Source organism: Notolepis coatsorum (assembly GCF_963971535.1).
Source record: "Notolepis coatsorum genome assembly, chromosome: 2".
Taxonomy (NCBI): domain Eukaryota; kingdom Metazoa; phylum Chordata; class Actinopteri; order Aulopiformes; family Paralepididae; genus Notolepis; species Notolepis coatsorum.
The window spans coordinates 136,817,158-136,834,001 of NC_140166.1; the positions used below are offsets into that span (position 1 = coordinate 136,817,158).

Below are 16,844 nucleotides of genomic sequence, written 5' to 3' on the forward strand. Positions count from 1 at the left end.
ACCCGTCGCCTCAGGTCTGCTGATGCCAGCCTACTGACTCCCATCAAGACCAGACTCAGGACCTGGGGGGGCGACAGGTCTTTTGCTGCGGCCGCCCCCTCCCTCTGGAACGCCCTCCCCAGCTTTAAAACAGCCCTCAAAACCCACATTTTCACTCATTGCTTTCGACCATTAACTGTTCTTGGTTTTGTTTTGTTCCGTCTTTTGTTGCTTACATTGTAAAGTGTCTTTTAGCACCGTAAAAGAGCTATATAAATCGAATGTATTATTATTATTATAACTAGGGGTGTAACGGTACACAAGAACCACGGTTCGGTACGTACCTCGGTTTTGAAGCCACAGTTCGGTACAGATTTTCGGTACAGTGGGGGAAAGTCTGGCTTTCCATGTTCCACTCAGGGGTGATGTAGTGTGCAGTAACTAATTGTACTTGTAGGGCTGTCAACGAATATTCTATATTGAAATTAATAATCGACTTGTAATTTATTTTAATAATAATTATATTAGATTGTGGGAAAAAAACAGCCCCCGGTGGGCGGTCGTTAGTGGTTAACATACCATTGTATTCGTTCGGTACACAGCCGTTCGGTACGGTACGGTACACTGAAACGGTTCGATACGGATACGTGTACCTTACTACCTTTACACCCCTAATTATAAGGTTGCTCTGTGTTTTAGGTCATGGCTGCGGGCATACGGTGCTGGGCACCGAGAGCGGCACCGTGGCCTCTCGGAACTACCCGGGCACCTACCCCGCGGGCACTCTGTGCGAGTGGACGATACGCGTCTCTCGGGGACGGACGCTGCGTCTCCTGTTCGGGGACTTGGACATCGAGAGCAGTCCCGGCTGCAGCAACGGCTCTCTGGTGGTCACAGCTAGCAACGGGGCACCGGGTCTGGGTAAGATGTCTGTGTGTCTGTCTGTCTGTCTGTCTGTCTGTCTGTCTGTCTGTCTGTGTGTGTGTCTGTCTGTCTGTCTGTCTGTCTGTCTGTCTGTCTGTCTGTCTGTCTGTCTGTCTGTCTGTGTGTGTGTCTGTCTGTCTGTCTGTCTGTCTGTCTGTCTGTCTGTTGGATACCAGATGGATACCAGTTTCCTCTCTGTGCATTCAGTAGAAAGCTATCTGGCTGCATGTTACACTAGCTTAGCACAATGGATGGAAGCGGACATGACCGGGTAGCCTTCGGGGGAGAGGTGCCTAGGCTAACCAGTCAGGTCCGCTTCCATTCATTGTGCTAAGCTAGTGTAACGGAGGTACCGCGAGTATATCCACAGTCGCGATGGACTTCATGTGTTGTGAAGTGACTGTGGCACGTAGCGGTACTGCAAGTAAACTCACTCCCCTTAACACTTTGAGTGCCAACGATGAGATATCTCGTTTGTTCATGTCGACCGTTCAGTGCCAACGACGAGAGATCTAGTTTTTTTTTTATTAGCGATTTGAATTCATATTTCATCAATCTAGCCTCACATTACCACTGCAAACTCTCTCTGAGCTCCATTGGGAAAATACCGCCCCCTATCGTCTCTCCCTGTGGTACTGCACCCCTTTGGAATGGATTGAATGAAACGCATGGGGGGGGGGGGGGGAATCCTGCTTCCACATTTTACTTCTCAGGCAAGTCACCCGAGACGATCAGACTCATTGTGGAGCCTCAGAACAGCGTGGAATACATATTTCCAGTACCCAGCGTTGGATCAATAAACGCGATCGATATTTGGAATGGCGATCAGGAATTGGAATAATCTTTTTGGAGAACATCTGATCTGAGGTAAGGAATCTATTTTACCAGTCTTAGGATAATCAGAGCTTTTTTCACAGAGATATCAACGTGTGCCCTATGTGTGTGTGTGTGCGTGTGTGTGTGTGTGTGTGTGTGTGTGTGCTGATCAGGAAATGAGATAATAGATTTTTCAGCCCGCTTCTATAGCGTGCATAAGTACACATATACTATCGATAATCTAGCGTTTATTTGAAAACTATTCATAAATAGGCCGAATTTTTTTTTTGTGTATTCCAGAATATTCCAGTAAAGGGCGATTATCACAGAATCTTTATATTTTCCTGAAACTTAAAAAAAATAGAGTTTTTCAAAATGGTATAAAACGGAAATGAACCGATTAAAAAAACAATCCGTTTCGACAATGTTGCGACGGCCAGATTATACACATAGCCATAATTTAAGATGTAGTTTATGCATTCGCAAATATGAGCGCTCTATCATTGAAGTGGATGCTGGCACGCAACAGGGTTCTGGGGCACCCGCCCTCCAGCACGGAAAGTGTTAAAAGGCATCCAGACCCATTACTTAGAAGTGAATTCACCTCTTGGTATAGTGGTCTGCCGGTTTCACTAGGCTAACGTGCAGCCAGATAGCTTTCTACTGAACGCACAGAGAGGAAACTGGGTATCTATCTTCTTGTCTCTCTGTGGAGAAGACGGTAAGCAAATTTCCCAAAATGTTGGAGTGTGTTCCTTTAAGGGCACGCGGGTCTGACGACACACCGCTTATTATATTGTTTTTATTAGCGGATTCCGCAGCTCCTACCTCGTGATCTTTCAGGGTTCACTCCCCGAGTCTCGCCGGTCTGCGCCACACTGCGTTCCTGTCTCAGTCACACGATAGCCGTGACAGGACGACAGGAAACCACACAGTGAAGCCAGACTGATCCTCTGTATCTGGTCGTGTCTGTGGGTGCTCTCGTGTTTCACACGGTTGCTAGGTTACCGAGTGGTCACTGGTGGGTGGAGGAGGGGGGGGGGGGGGGGTTGTACTTTTACTACAGTAGTTAGTTCATGAAGACCGAGAAGCAGAAGTGGGACTTGCCGTGTGTGCGTGTGTCTGTGTGTGTGTGTGTGTGTGTGTGTGTGTGTGTGTGTGTGTGTGTGTGTGTGTGTGTGTGTGTGTGTGTGTGTGTGTGTGTGTGCCTGTGTGTGTGCCTGTGAGTGTGTATGTCTGGGTGTCTGTGTGAGTGTGTGTCTCTGCATATGGCTCGCTGATAACAAACTATCATTACACATGGGCAAAACAGAGTCCATTCTCTTCGGTTCAAATAACAAACTCAGCAAGACCGACGGCTTCTCAGTTACAGTGGGTGACAATATTGTCACAAGGAAAGAAGATATTACCTACCTGGGTTCCATCCTAGAGGCAAATCTTTCCTGTGACAAAATGGCATCCAATGTAATAAAAAAAGTCAACCAACGAACTCGATTCTTGTACCGGATCTCCTCTCTGGTAAACAAGAATACCCTGAAGACTCTGGCAGGAGCACTCATTCAAGGGTACTACGACTATGCTTGCACCTCATGGTACCAAAGCACCTCAAAGGCGCTAAAAACAAAATTACAAACATCTCAAAACAAACTGGTCAGACTACTGCTTGACCTTACTCCTAGAACCAACCTCACCCCTGCCCACTTTGACAACCTAGGATGGCTTAGAGTAGATGACAGAGTACAGCAACTTGCAATGGGCCTGGTCTACAAGATACACTACACGACCAAGGTACCCATGTACATGTCAAAATACTTCCCAAAGGTCAGTGAATACCACAATCACAACACCAGAGGGAGCTCCACAAATCATGTTAAACCCAGATTCGGCTCAAACAAGGGACTAAACACGTTTCGCAATTATGCCACATCAATGTGGAACGCCCTACCCAAAGCTGTAAAGGAATGTGAATCACTACCCACTTTCAAAAACACTCTCAAAAAACACCTACGGGAGACTGCAATTCGAAACTGGCCCCTGTAAATGTCCTAACACAACCCCCTCCAATGTACAGTAAATTACCAAGTATGGTCTTGTCAATATTCCAATGTACAGTTTTGCTTGTACAGTTGTACAGTGTCCCCCACCCACCCCTCGTGCGTGTGTGTGTGCGTGTGTGTGTGTGTCACGGTCTGTGTGTGTGTGTGTGCGCGCACGCGCGCGTGTGTGTCACAGTCTGTGTGTGTGTGTGTGTGCGCGCGTGTGTGTGTGTGTGTACAATGAGAGGCATGAGTCCAGAAGATGAGATGAATGACAGAAAGCAGCCCAGTGATTTTTCCAGAGATGATGACCAGCTACATGTGAAACTTAAAACCTGTTGTTCTAATTTTGGTAAAAACTGCCTTCTCTTTTAGTGCTCCATATTCTCGGAACGGCCTTCAATGCACTTTAAAGATTGATACTCTTCCAACCTTTGGACAATTTATAGCTTTGATTAATAGCTTTGATTAATAGCTTTGATTAAGTTGTACCCCTCCTGCTGACTTGTCGTACATAACTTGTAAGTCCCTTTCGGATAAAAGCGTCAGCTACATGATAAAATGTAAAATGTAAATTAATAACCATTGTATGCAATTTTGTAAATCGCTTTAGTCTGCTTCTCCTGTTTCTTGTTTCCTGTTTTATTAACTTGTTTTTATCGTTCTGAGTACCTGTTTTTATCTTATTTTAACTTGTTTTTATCGTTCTGATTAACTGTTTTTATCTTTGTTTTATCTTTGTGTGATTGATTGATTGAAAACTTTATTAACAGATTGTAGAATGGGTACAATACAGTACGGCTCAATACAGTACGGCTCAATACACACAATTGTTAAGGGGACGCACAACCCTATTTCCCCGTACCTGGTTCAACTAAGTCGATCAAAAGTCCCATTATCCAGATTCAATTAACCCGATGTTTGAATCCAGGCTTTCCCAAAGTCGAACCCTGATTCAGTCTCGTTAATTCGAACCAGACTTGATACTCAGGATAATTGCGAGCGGCCGCCTCACCTGAAAAGACAGCAGATGTCGATCGCAGAAATCCTGATTTTCTAAAGGCATTGATTGATTGATTGATTTAAAACTTTATTAACAAGATTGCAGAATGGGTACAATACAGTACGGCTCAATATAGCCTCGCCGACAAGTTAAATGCATAATCTATAGGCTAATTTTAAGTCCCTCATTACCCCAATCAATCAGATTATATTTCTTTAAATGTGCCTGCTGGCAGTAGGCTTAATGGAATGAATAATCAAATGAGATCTTGCTAACGAAAATAATTAGTTCAACTCTTTCAGAATTAGGATAAAAACAAGCCCAAATAGTATATCTAATTGATACGAATTATATTATGAGGATATCTGTACTGTATGTGCTTAGGTATTATGTACTATATAAATATTGCATGGTTCCCAAAGAGGCTTGGAGGGAGGCTTGCAGTTACACTATTAATCAGGCTTTAATATGTTTCGGACATCATCAATTGATTAACCTTTGGTTTATACCAGTGACACCTCATGTTCATCATCAGATAACAGTGCTTGAAAAGATAAATGCATTTTCTCAAATTCATTCATCAAAAACGTCAAAGGCTCATTCAATTTATCAAGTCACGTCATGTCATCAAATCCATCAAACAGCGCATCTCCTCATATATTTTAAACCCAGTTACAATATCACAATAACGTGTGACACTGTCACAGTGACAGTGATACAATTAAACAATCCACAGATCAGATTCCTCATAATTCATATACACAATCCGCGCATAGACGCTTCAATGTATGCTTGAATAAAACACAATCCGGGCGCTCCGTTAAGCAAATACACAGCGAAGAATATTAAACGAATCAGAGCCAAACGCCCGATAGGTTTCATTCATTAAAAATATCCCAGCAGGATTCACATTTGCAATGATCCGTTTAGTCCGTTATTAAAATAACTGTGTGTGTCGCGATCGCGAGCGCCGTATCCGTATAACTATGACGTGCATTATATAGGACAAAGTAAATTCATAGGCTGAATATGATTTATTATCAGCATTTTAGGTCTATTATTTTACATTTCAAAAGCCCGCTCTAGAAAAACGAAGCACAAAAACATAATTCAGAATGGTATAATGGGATCTAGACTGTGAGAATTATTTCAGGAAGGGAGCTGCATTTCTTTGCGAGGGTGTGGCCATGCAGGTTATCCAGCTAACTGAATTAAACTCTGCCCTCTACCAGGTTCAAACTTTCTGATCTGTTACCATGGCGATTTAGACAATCCGACGTCGAGGAACGGAAAGGTCTGGCTTAAGTCAAGCTATCCTGAAAATTATCCGGCTAACATGAATTGTGTTACTCTATCTCTTTTAGTTGTAAACTCTACGTCACTCTAAATGAGAGAAACCTCAGTGTCCCTCGTGTTTAAATAAAGGTTGAATGAATGAATGAATGAATGAATGAATGAATGAATGAATGAAAAAACATTTACCCAAATTGGGGTAGGTGACAGTGCATTGGAAAAAAAAAATATATATATATATATATATATATATATATATATATATATATATATATATATATATATATATATATATATATATTTTTTTTTTTTAATGTTCTGGCAACATATTTTGGCTAAATATGCCTCGTTTTATAAATGTGTACTGATAACATAGTGCTGTAATTACATACAATTAAATATGCATGATCAAGTTCAACAACGTGTGCTTTTATGATATTCCTTAATTCCACATTGAAATTACGTGATACATTAAGTGTGGGGTCCCCAAAAGGATTCCTAAATAAAATAGGGTCATGGTATGGAAGAGTTTGAGAACCCCTGGTCTACTGGGAGCAGTCCAACCCCCAGAGTTCCACCTACACTTCCCACAATAATACAGAAGAAGGTCCAGTAAACACAAAAAACTTTTGTGTGAATTTGCAGAATCTACAGTCTGTGCTTGTCTGGAAACCTTGTATCTCCATTCTTCAAAAGCATAAACCTTTCATGCTCTACATCAGGGGTTCTCAAACTCTTTTATACCAGGACCCCATTTTATTTAGGATTTTCTTTTGGCGACCCCACACTTAATGTATCGTGTAATTTCAACATGGAATTAAGGAATATCACAATAAAAGCACACATTGTTGAACTTGATCATGCATATTTATTAGACATTTAATTACAGCACTATGTTATCAATACACATGTATAAAACAAGGTATATTTAGCCAAAATATGTTGCCAGAACACTAAAAAAAAAAAAAAAAAAATGTATATAGATTTAATAAAAAAAAAATCTTGCCAATGCCCACAACCCCACTTTGGGTCGCGACCCGTAGTTTGAGAACCGCTTCTCTACATGGTCTCGCCCCCTCGTATGTCTCTGAACTCCTGCAACCTTATTCCACCTCTAGGCCTCTTAGATCCAACCAAGGTGTGAGGGCTGGAGGAATTCTGCATGCTGCCCAACGAGGGGGCGTGCCGTTTTTCTGAGTTCACGCACCTGAGATTGATCCACAATCAGCTCGTCGGGAGGATTCATATACGCTGACTCCCCTCCACTCCTTGTCGGGTCGTTCTTGTTACTACCATCTACTGCCGCGTCTCCGGCGTAAGACGTCGTGCCACCCCTGTACATCACCACCTGTCGCCGTTTCCTGGAGTAGGACACCGTCTTCGCTCTCTATTACTCCACGGAAGGATCCCAGTGTTCCCACTCCAGATGTCGTGCCGGCTACTTCCCAAACTCCCTCTACATGGACCCGTTCCTGGGGTGAGGCTCGCCATCGCTCTCTATTACTCCACGGGAGGATGCCCGTGTTCTCACCCCGTTCCCCTCGGATCCCCTGTGTGCTGCGTTGCCCGTCGGCAGCGTTCTGGTCGGGAGGAAGAAGATTCCTGTTTACCTTGGCCCGCGAGGAAGACGATTCCTGGGTACTGTTTGCCCGTGTTCCAGAAGATTCCTGTTACTTTTTTCCTGCCTGTTCGCCCGTTAAAGGCACAGTGCCGCCTTTTTTGTGTCATTGGACTTTAGTGTTTTTCCCCCCTTTTAAAGGCTCAGTGCCTCTTTTTGTGAATAATAAATCATGCCCTTGTTTTGGCTAACTCTGATTACCTGTCTGTGTCGTGCAATTGGGGTCGCATTACAAACCATAACACAAGGTCTCCTATCTATACTCCTCTCCCTCTGCAGATCCAAAGGCGATAGGTCTTTTGCTGTTAGGGCCCCATCCCTCTGGCACTCCCTCCCTCTCTGTTTGATTGGCAGAATGTGTAAACGTCTTTAAAAAAAAAACGTCTCACGTCCCTGGTTAGGGGCTGTATTGTAATGTTTTTATCCTTTTGCATTTAGCTGTTTTCATGTTCTTGTGTTATGTGATACACCCTGTTTTAATTATTGTGTTATGTGAAATGCACTTTGTATTCATTCTGTATTATGTGAAGCACTTTGCAACATCGTTGAAGAAGGTGCTATATAAATAAAAACGTACTTACTTACTTTTCAAGGATTATGAAAAACAACCTCATTTTTAGATTGACACCCAAGTATTTTTGAAGTAACACACAAGGGGTCCTTAAAGGAACACGCCAACATTTTGGGAAATTAGCTTACCGTCTTCTCCAGAGAGAGAGAGACAAGAAGATAGATACCAGTTTCCTCTCTGTGCGTTCAGCAGAAAGCTATCTGGTTGCACGTTAGCCTAGCTTAGCACAATAAATGGAAGTGGACAGTGCCGGTTAGCCTAGGCATTGTCCAACTAACACCTCTCCCGAAGGCTAACCAGTCATGTCCGCTTCCATTCATTGTGCTAAGCTAGGCTAACGTGCAGCCAGTTAGCTTTCTACTGAACGCACAGAGAGGAAACATACGGTTATCTATATAACCATAGTTATGTGAGTAATAGCGAGCGCTCTGTGCTCTACTGGAACATATCCCATATCCAGTCTATATACTGAATACATTTCTCCACATGTACCTATACACACCCATCCGTCTGGCCACACCTGTTACGTTCTGGACACCGACCTCGGTCGGTGACCACCCACATTCCTGGCATATGTCACTGGGCTTGTCACCTGTCATTTCCCTGTCAATTAGTGCTGTCACTTAGGGGTGGTTCCTGATTGGCTGTCACGGGGGTGTGTGTGGAATGTTGGTATTTGGTCGCTATTTAACATACCTCTCTTCTGCTTGTCCATTGTCAGGTCTTCACTAATTGCGTTCGGGGATAACGCGGACGGTTCTACTTTGGACCTCCAATAAGCTCCCATTTACCTTATCTTACACTGGTGCTTTTAGCACTTGTTCTCTCTTAGAATTTACTCTGTGTTCTTACTATTAAAGTCGAACCTGTTCAAGAGTAAACACTCTCTGTCTCTGTGATTGCCTTCAACCATTGGAATTCACCTACCTGCATTCTGACAGAAGACCTGACCATCAGAATTCCATGGAGGCCATCATGGAGATGCTCCGGACGCAGGGAGCAGCCCAGACACGGATGGAGGAACATCAGCAGCTGGTCAGCGCCGAGTTAATCCGACTCAATGGGGTCGTCGGATCATCCCAAGCGGTGGCGCAGTCGGCGTTGGCCACAGCTCGACAAGCCCAAGAAGGAGTGGCTGGTGTGCAGTCGGCGGCGGGGGAAGCAGCGCTCCACGCAGAGGAAAGTCGGGGGGGGTTCGGGGTCCAGGAGCGGTCCCGCGAACCACATCTGCAGGCGCCCGCTCGCTATGACGGATCACCGGATGGTTGTCGGGAATTCATCACCCAGTGTCTACTCGTTTTCCGGCTGCAACCACGATCATTTCCATCGGAGACAGCGCAGGTAGCGTATATTATCACACTGCTCACCGGCGAAGCTCTCTCCTGGGCTACGGCGGAATTAGAGGCAGGGGCGATAATCTGCGACAGTCTGGACGCCTTTACCCGGGAATTGAGAAGAGTATTCGATACTTCCCGGGTACTCTCGATCTTCGAGGCTGGTGGTCGTCTTCTCGACTGCCGGCAGGGCCTCCGCACAGTCGCAGCTTATGCTATCAAGTTTCGGATCTTGGCTCGGGAGACAGCTTGGGCGGAGAACGTCTGAGTGGTTCTGTTCGTCAGGGGACTCTCAGCGCGGATGCGAGATGCTCTCTCCGCGCGTGAGATCCCCGAGCAGCTGGAAGTGCTGATCAACACCACCATCAAGATGGATAATCGGCACCGGGAGAGGGAGAAGGAGCATGTCAACAACACCCAGCCCCAGGTATGTTTTCCTTCTTCTCCTGGTGTTGATAATTCCATGCATTACACGAGTGGGCCACTGGGTGATGAATCCATGCAGCTTGGAGCGCTGTCGCTCTCGGACGACGATCGGCAGCGCTTCTACTGAACGCACAGAGAGGAAACATACGGTTATCTATATAACCATAGTTATGTGAGTAATAGCGAGCGCTCTGTGCTCTACTGGAACATATCCCATATCCAGTCTATATACTGAATACATTTCTCCACATGTACCTATACACACCCATCCGTCTGGCCACACCTGTTACGTTCTGGACACCGACCTCGGTCGGTGACCACCCACATTCCTGGCATATGTCACTGGGCTTGTCACCTGTCATTTCCCTGTCAATTAGTGCTGTCACTTAGGGGTGGTTCCTGATTGGCTGTCACGGGGGTGTGTGTGGAATGTTGGTATTTGGTCGCTATTTAACATACCTCTCTTCTGCTTGTCCATTGTCAGGTCTTCACTAATTGCGTTCGGGGATAACGCGGACGGTTCTACTTTGGACCTCCAATAAGCTCCCATTTACCTTATCTTACACTGGTGCTTTTAGCACTTGTTCTCTCTTAGAATTTACTCTGTGTTCTTACTATTAAAGTCGAACCTGTTCAAGAGTAAACACTCTCTGTCTCTGTGATTGCCTTCAACCATTGGAATTCACCTACCTGCATTCTGACAGAAGACCTGACCATCAGAATTCCATGGAGGCCATCATGGAGATGCTCCGGACGCAGGGAGCAGCCCAGACACGGATGGAGGAACATCAGCAGCTGGTCAGCGCCGAGTTAATCCGACTCAATGGGGTCGTCGGATCATCCCAAGCGGTGGCGCAGTCGGCGTTGGCCACAGCTCGACAAGCCCAAGAAGGAGTGGCTGGTGTGCAGTCGGCGGCGGGGGAAGCAGCGCTCCACGCAGAGGAAAGTCGGGGGGGGTTCGGGGTCCAGGAGCGGTCCCGCGAACCACATCTGCAGGCGCCCGCTCGCTATGACGGATCACCGGATGGTTGTCGGGAATTCATCACCCAGTGTCTACTCGTTTTCCGGCTGCAACCACGATCATTTCCATCGGAGACAGCGCAGGTAGCGTATATTATCACACTGCTCACCGGCGAAGCTCTCTCCTGGGCTACGGCGGAATTAGAGGCAGGGGCGATAATCTGCGACAGTCTGGACGCCTTTACCCGGGAATTGAGAAGAGTATTCGATACTTCCCGGGTACTCTCGATCTTCGAGGCTGGTGGTCGTCTTCTCGACTGCCGGCAGGGCCTCCGCACAGTCGCAGCTTATGCTATCAAGTTTCGGATCTTGGCTCGGGAGACAGCTTGGGCGGAGAACGTCTGAGTGGTTCTGTTCGTCAGGGGACTCTCAGCGCGGATGCGAGATGCTCTCTCCGCGCGTGAGATCCCCGAGCAGCTGGAAGTGCTGATCAACACCACCATCAAGATGGATAATCGGCACCGGGAGAGGGAGAAGGAGCATGTCAACAACACCCAGCCCCAGGTATGTTTTCCTTCTTCTCCTGGTGTTGATAATTCCATGCATTACACGAGTGGGCCACTGGGTGATGAATCCATGCAGCTTGGAGCGCTGTCGCTCTCGGACGACGATCGGCAGCGCTTCATCAAAGAGCGACGCTGCTTCCGGTGCGGCCGCACCGGTCACCGCTTCGGCAGCTGTCGGGTCCAGGCTGTATCGGCTCGGCGCCAATCGGGGATGGAAGGTGCGCCGTCGGGCCTCGAGAGGGCGCCAGCAGGTGGGCTCATTCCTGCCAAGACCACGGATTCTCGCACATTTTTTGAGGTGGCGATCAACTGTGGGGGTGACATTAGGGGAACTAAGGCTCTCATTGACTCAGGGGCGGCGGGCAATTTTATTCACGTGGGACTGGTGAAGGAGTGGGGAACCCCGGTGGAGGACTTAGGGGTTCCCTTACCAGTCTATGCCCTGGACGGTCGGCCCCTGGGCAGTGGGAGCGTCACCCAGCGCACAGTTCCCTTACACATCCGGGTGGAGGGTGGGGAGTGGGAATGGGTTACTTTTTTTGTCATCTTTTCCCCCTATTCTGTCTTGGTGTTGGGTCATCCCTGGTTGTCGTCATGTGTTCGTGTCATTAATTGGAGCACGGGCGAACTCTCAACGGCGGCCGACGTCAAGTCGATCGTCAGCGGGAGTTTGCCCAAACCCTTGTCTCCCCCCCCCTCTTCTCTTTTGTCTCCTCCCTCTTTCTCCAGGATGGTGGGGAGCGTGGCAGATTCTGATCTACCCTCTAATCCCGATTTAATAGGGGTGCCTGAGATCTATTGGGACCTGGCGGACGTTTTTAGCAAGACGCGTGCTAAAGCACTTCCGCCTCATAGATCATACGACTGTCCCATTAATCTTCTACCCGGTACCTCCCCGCCTCGCGGGCGAATGTTCTCTCTCTCACGCCCCGAAACCTTGGCCATGAACACCTACATAGAGGAGGCATTGCTTGCGGGGCACATACGCCCTTCCACTTCCCCTGCCGGCGCTGGCTTCTTTTTTGTTGATAAAAAGGATGGGGATCAGCGCCCATGCATTGATTATAGGGGATTGAATGACGTTTCCATCAAGAACCGATATCCTTTACCCCTCATGGACACGGCCTTTGAGTGCTTACAGGGGGCACAGGTCTTTTCTAAACTTGACTTACGTAATGCATACAACCTGGTCAGGATTAGAGAGGGAGACGAGTGGAAGACTGCATTTAACACACCCAATGGGCACTATGAGTATTTGGTCATGCCCTTTGGTTTGGCTAATGCTCCGGCAGTCTTCCAAGCCCTGGTTAACGACGTGCTGCGAGACTTGATTGGGGTGTCGGTGTTTGTCTACTTAGATGATATCCAGATTTTTTCTCGCGATATGGTGCAACACCAAATGCACGTTTGGGAGGTGCTAGACCGTCTCCTCAAGCATCAACTATTCGTTAAGGCTGAGAAGTGTGTGTTTCACACGGACACCGTGTCCTTCCTGGGCTTTGTGTTGACGAAGGGCGATCTGCGCATGGATCCAGCCAAGGTGAGTGCAGTTTTGGACTGGCCACGGCCTTCGTCGCTCAAGGGGTTACAACGGTTTTTGGGCTTTGCAAATTTTTACAGGCGCTTTATTCGCAATTTTAGCGCCTTAGCCAATCCCTTAACAGCTCTCACTAAGGCCTCTCTCCCTGGCTTTGAATGGTCGCCTAGGGCTGAGTCGGCCTTCTGCGATCGTAAACGTCGTTTTACATCCGCTCCTGTATTGATCCGCCATGACGCGGAGGTTCCGTTCATTGTGGAGGTGGATGCCTCTGACGTCGCGGTGGGGGGGGTGCTCTCTCAGAGATGCTTAAAGGATGGGAAAGTGCACCCGTGTGCTTTTTTTTCTCGCCGTCTGTCACCAGCCGAGCGTAATTACGACGTGGGTAATCGGGAGTTATTGGCGATCAAATTGGCACTGGAGGAGTGGAGACATTGGTTGGAGGGGGCGGCACATCCTTTCATTATTTGGACTGACCATAAGAACTTGGCTTACATCCAAGGGGCTAAACGCCTTAACGCTCGCCAGGCCAGGTGGACGTTGTTCTTCACACGATTTCGATATACCATCTCCTATAGACCCGGCTCCAAGAATATCAAACCTGACGCGTTGTCGCGCCAGTTTGATCTTCCTGGGCGGGAGGAGCAGCCCCATCCCATTATTCCACCGGCCTTGATTTTGGCACCCGTGTCTTGGGGCATAGAGAAGGTGGTAAGGTCGGCGCTAACGCGGGAGCCCGATCCTGGTGGGGGTCCTCCGGGACGGTCGTATGTTCCCAAGGTGGCGCGCTCACGCTTGCTACAGTGGGCACATGCGTCATCCCTCACCAGCCACCCAGGGGCAACCAGGACCCTGGAATTTATCCGTAGGAGGTTCTGGTGGCCGACAGTGGAGGGGGATACGCGTTCCTTTGTGGCGGCCTGTCCGGTGTGCGCACGTAGTAAGACCTCTCGACGGGCACCGGCGGGTCTCCTCCGACCACTTCCTATTCCTAAACGACCCTGGTCACACATATCTCTGGACTTTATTTCTGGTCTTCCCCTTTCGGACGGATTCACCACCATTTTGGTGGTGGTGGATCGGTTCTCTAAGGCGGCTCACTTTGTCCCTCTCCCCAAGCTTCCTTCGGCCCGGGAGACTGCTGATTTAATTATACAGCATGTCTTTCGGGTCCACGGGCTGCCAGTAGATATCGTGTCGGACCGGGGTCCTCAGTTCGCCTCCAGGTTCTGGAAGGCGTTTGCCGCCGGCCTCGGCGCCTCTGTCAGTCTGTCGTCTGGGTTCCATCCACAGTCGAACGGGCAGACGGAGAGGGTCAACCAGGATTTGGAGGGGGTCTTGAGGTGTTACGTTGCCGGTAGTCCGGCAACGTGGAGTAGGAGGTTGGCTTGGGCTGAGTATGCGCATAATACCCTTCTCTCCTCTTCTACCGGTATGTCTCCCTTTCAGTGCCAGTATGGTTTTCAACCTCCTCTGTTTCCCGAGCAGGAGCAGGAGGCGGAGGTGCCCTCGGCCCAGGCACATGTGGCTCGCTGTCGCAGGACGTGGAAACAGGTTCGGAAGGCGCTACAGAAGGTTTCGGTTAGTACCCAACGGCAGGCTAACCGTAAGCGTCGTCCGGCTCCAGTTTACCGTCCAGGGCAGCGGGTTTGGCTTTCCACCCGGGATCTCCCTCTCCGGGTGGAATCCAAGAAGCTGGCTCCTCGCTTTATAGGACCATTTAAAGTGATTCATCGGGTTAATCCAGTGGCTTACAAGCTACGACTTCCGAGCTCTATGAGGGTTCATCCGACGTTTCATGTGTCCCTGTTGAAGCCATTCCTCTCATCGCCCTTGGCCCCGCCACTGCCTGTGGTTCCTCCGCCCCGGTTTATTGGCGGTCAACCCATTTACACGGTGCGGAGGATACTGGGTTGTAGGCGGAGGGGTAGGGGGTTTCAGTTCTTGGTGGATTGGGAGGGGTACGGGATAGAAGAGCGTTCTTGGGTGCCTCAAAGGGATATTTTAGATCCCAGCCTGATCGTTGATTTCCGGCGGCTGAATCCCGAGGCTCCTAGGTGAACGTCTGGTGCCGTTCGTCGGGGGAGGGTACTGTTACGTTCTGGACACCGACCTCGGTCGGTGACCACCCACATTCCTGGCATATGTCACTGGGCTTGTCACCTGTCATTTCCCTGTCAATTAGTGCTGTCACTTAGGGGTGGTTCCTGATTGGCTGTCACGGGGGTGTGTGTGGAATGTTGGTATTTGGTCTCTATTTAACATACCTCTCTTCTGCTTGTCCATTGTCAGGTCTTCACTAATTGCGTTCGGGGATAACGCGGACGGTTCTACTTTGGACCTCCAATAAGCTCCCATTTACCTTATCTTACACTGGTGCTTTTAGCACTTGTTCTCTCTTAGAATTTACTCTGTGTTCTTACTATTAAAGTCGAACCTGTTCAAGAGTAAACACTCTCTGTCTCTGTGATTGCCTTCAACCATTGGAATTCACCTACCTGCATTCTGACACACACCCCCATCCGCTCCTCTACATAAGCAGGGGTGTGGTCATACTAACAGCTCCTTCCCAAGTCTTTCACCACCAAGGCGAAGACCACGGGGTCCTCAGTGAGTCCAGCACAGAGCGCTCGCTATTACTGACATAACTATGGTTATATAGATAACCGTATGTTATGTTACGTCATAGCTTACGCTCTGTGCTCTACTGGAACACAGGAGCAGACAAATGTACCCGCTGAGGCACCCCACAACCATCAGAACCGGGGAGGACCCAGACCGTGGGACTTACCTTCCCACAGAAGAACCCACGACTACACAAACGCACAACCCACATGCCACTAGGGAACGAACGGGAAGAAACAAAACCCCCGTTACAACCCCTAATATCACGGGGTCAAGGGCAAAAACCCAACCCCGTGGCAAGGCCGTAGCGAAGGAGGACCCAGCCCCAGGAAGGGACTGGACCCCCCGGAAAAGGGGGCCTGGTGAGGCCAACGACGCCGCAGCATCGAGACCCCACCAGGCTGTCACTAGTGACACCACCCCCCACATCGCCAGCGTATCGGACAGGGCCCATCCAAGAGCAGGCCCTTCCCCCCTACAGCACGCCGCCCTGAAGCACTCAAGAGGCTACACCCACAGCGGGACCAGGCAGCGCACCGGGGAGACAACCCCCAAAGAGGTTGATCCCTCAATCCAGGTAACGGGTCAAAAGACTCAACCTGAGCCTGGAGCACTGCGGACTTGACAGGCGCCAAAGGGGTCTGCTGAAAACAGCACCCCGGCGGAAGGGGTGTGCGGTATGCTGTGCACCATGTCGCAGCCTCCACAAAAAACCCAGACCCTCTAGAGGGGCCGAGGCAGAGAAGGCAGACACGATTGGCAGATGTCATGAAAGGTGCGGGGGCACACTCGCAGGCAGACGGGGTCAAGCCCGGCCTAACCCGAGAGTCGACTCCGCTACCAACACACCTGGAAACCAACCACCACCTAACAGGAGGCGGTTGTTCCTATAACCCCCCCAAGAAAAAACTCCAAAACACAACTGCGGGTATACACTGGCTATACAGCAGTACAAGCGTTTCAGTTCTCAAGAAGGGGTTAACCCAGGCCAACAGGTCGACGAGAACGAGTCCGGACCTGGGCCCGGCGGACCGGGACGTACACAGGGATGCCAGAGGGGTACAAGAACCACCTCGACAGCCCCCTCCCAGCCCCGCCAAGCAGGAGAAGAGGGGCGAAAAAAGAATGGAGAAGGACCAGGCTCCTTCAGCACAGC

General features: G+C 48.8%; 1 protein-coding gene across 1 annotated transcript in view; it reads left to right on the forward strand.

The window, feature by feature from the left end:
- The window catches only part of LOC311223026 (discoidin, CUB and LCCL domain-containing protein 1), a 116,244-nt gene that overhangs the window by 11,338 nt on the left and 88,062 nt on the right, over nucleotides 1-16,844 (forward strand). Inside the window, exon 2 of the mRNA XM_084307719.1 lies at nucleotides 679-900. Coding sequence (XP_084163845.1) covers nucleotides 679-900 — 222 coding nt within the window. The remainder of the gene's footprint in view (nucleotides 1-678; nucleotides 901-16,844) is intronic.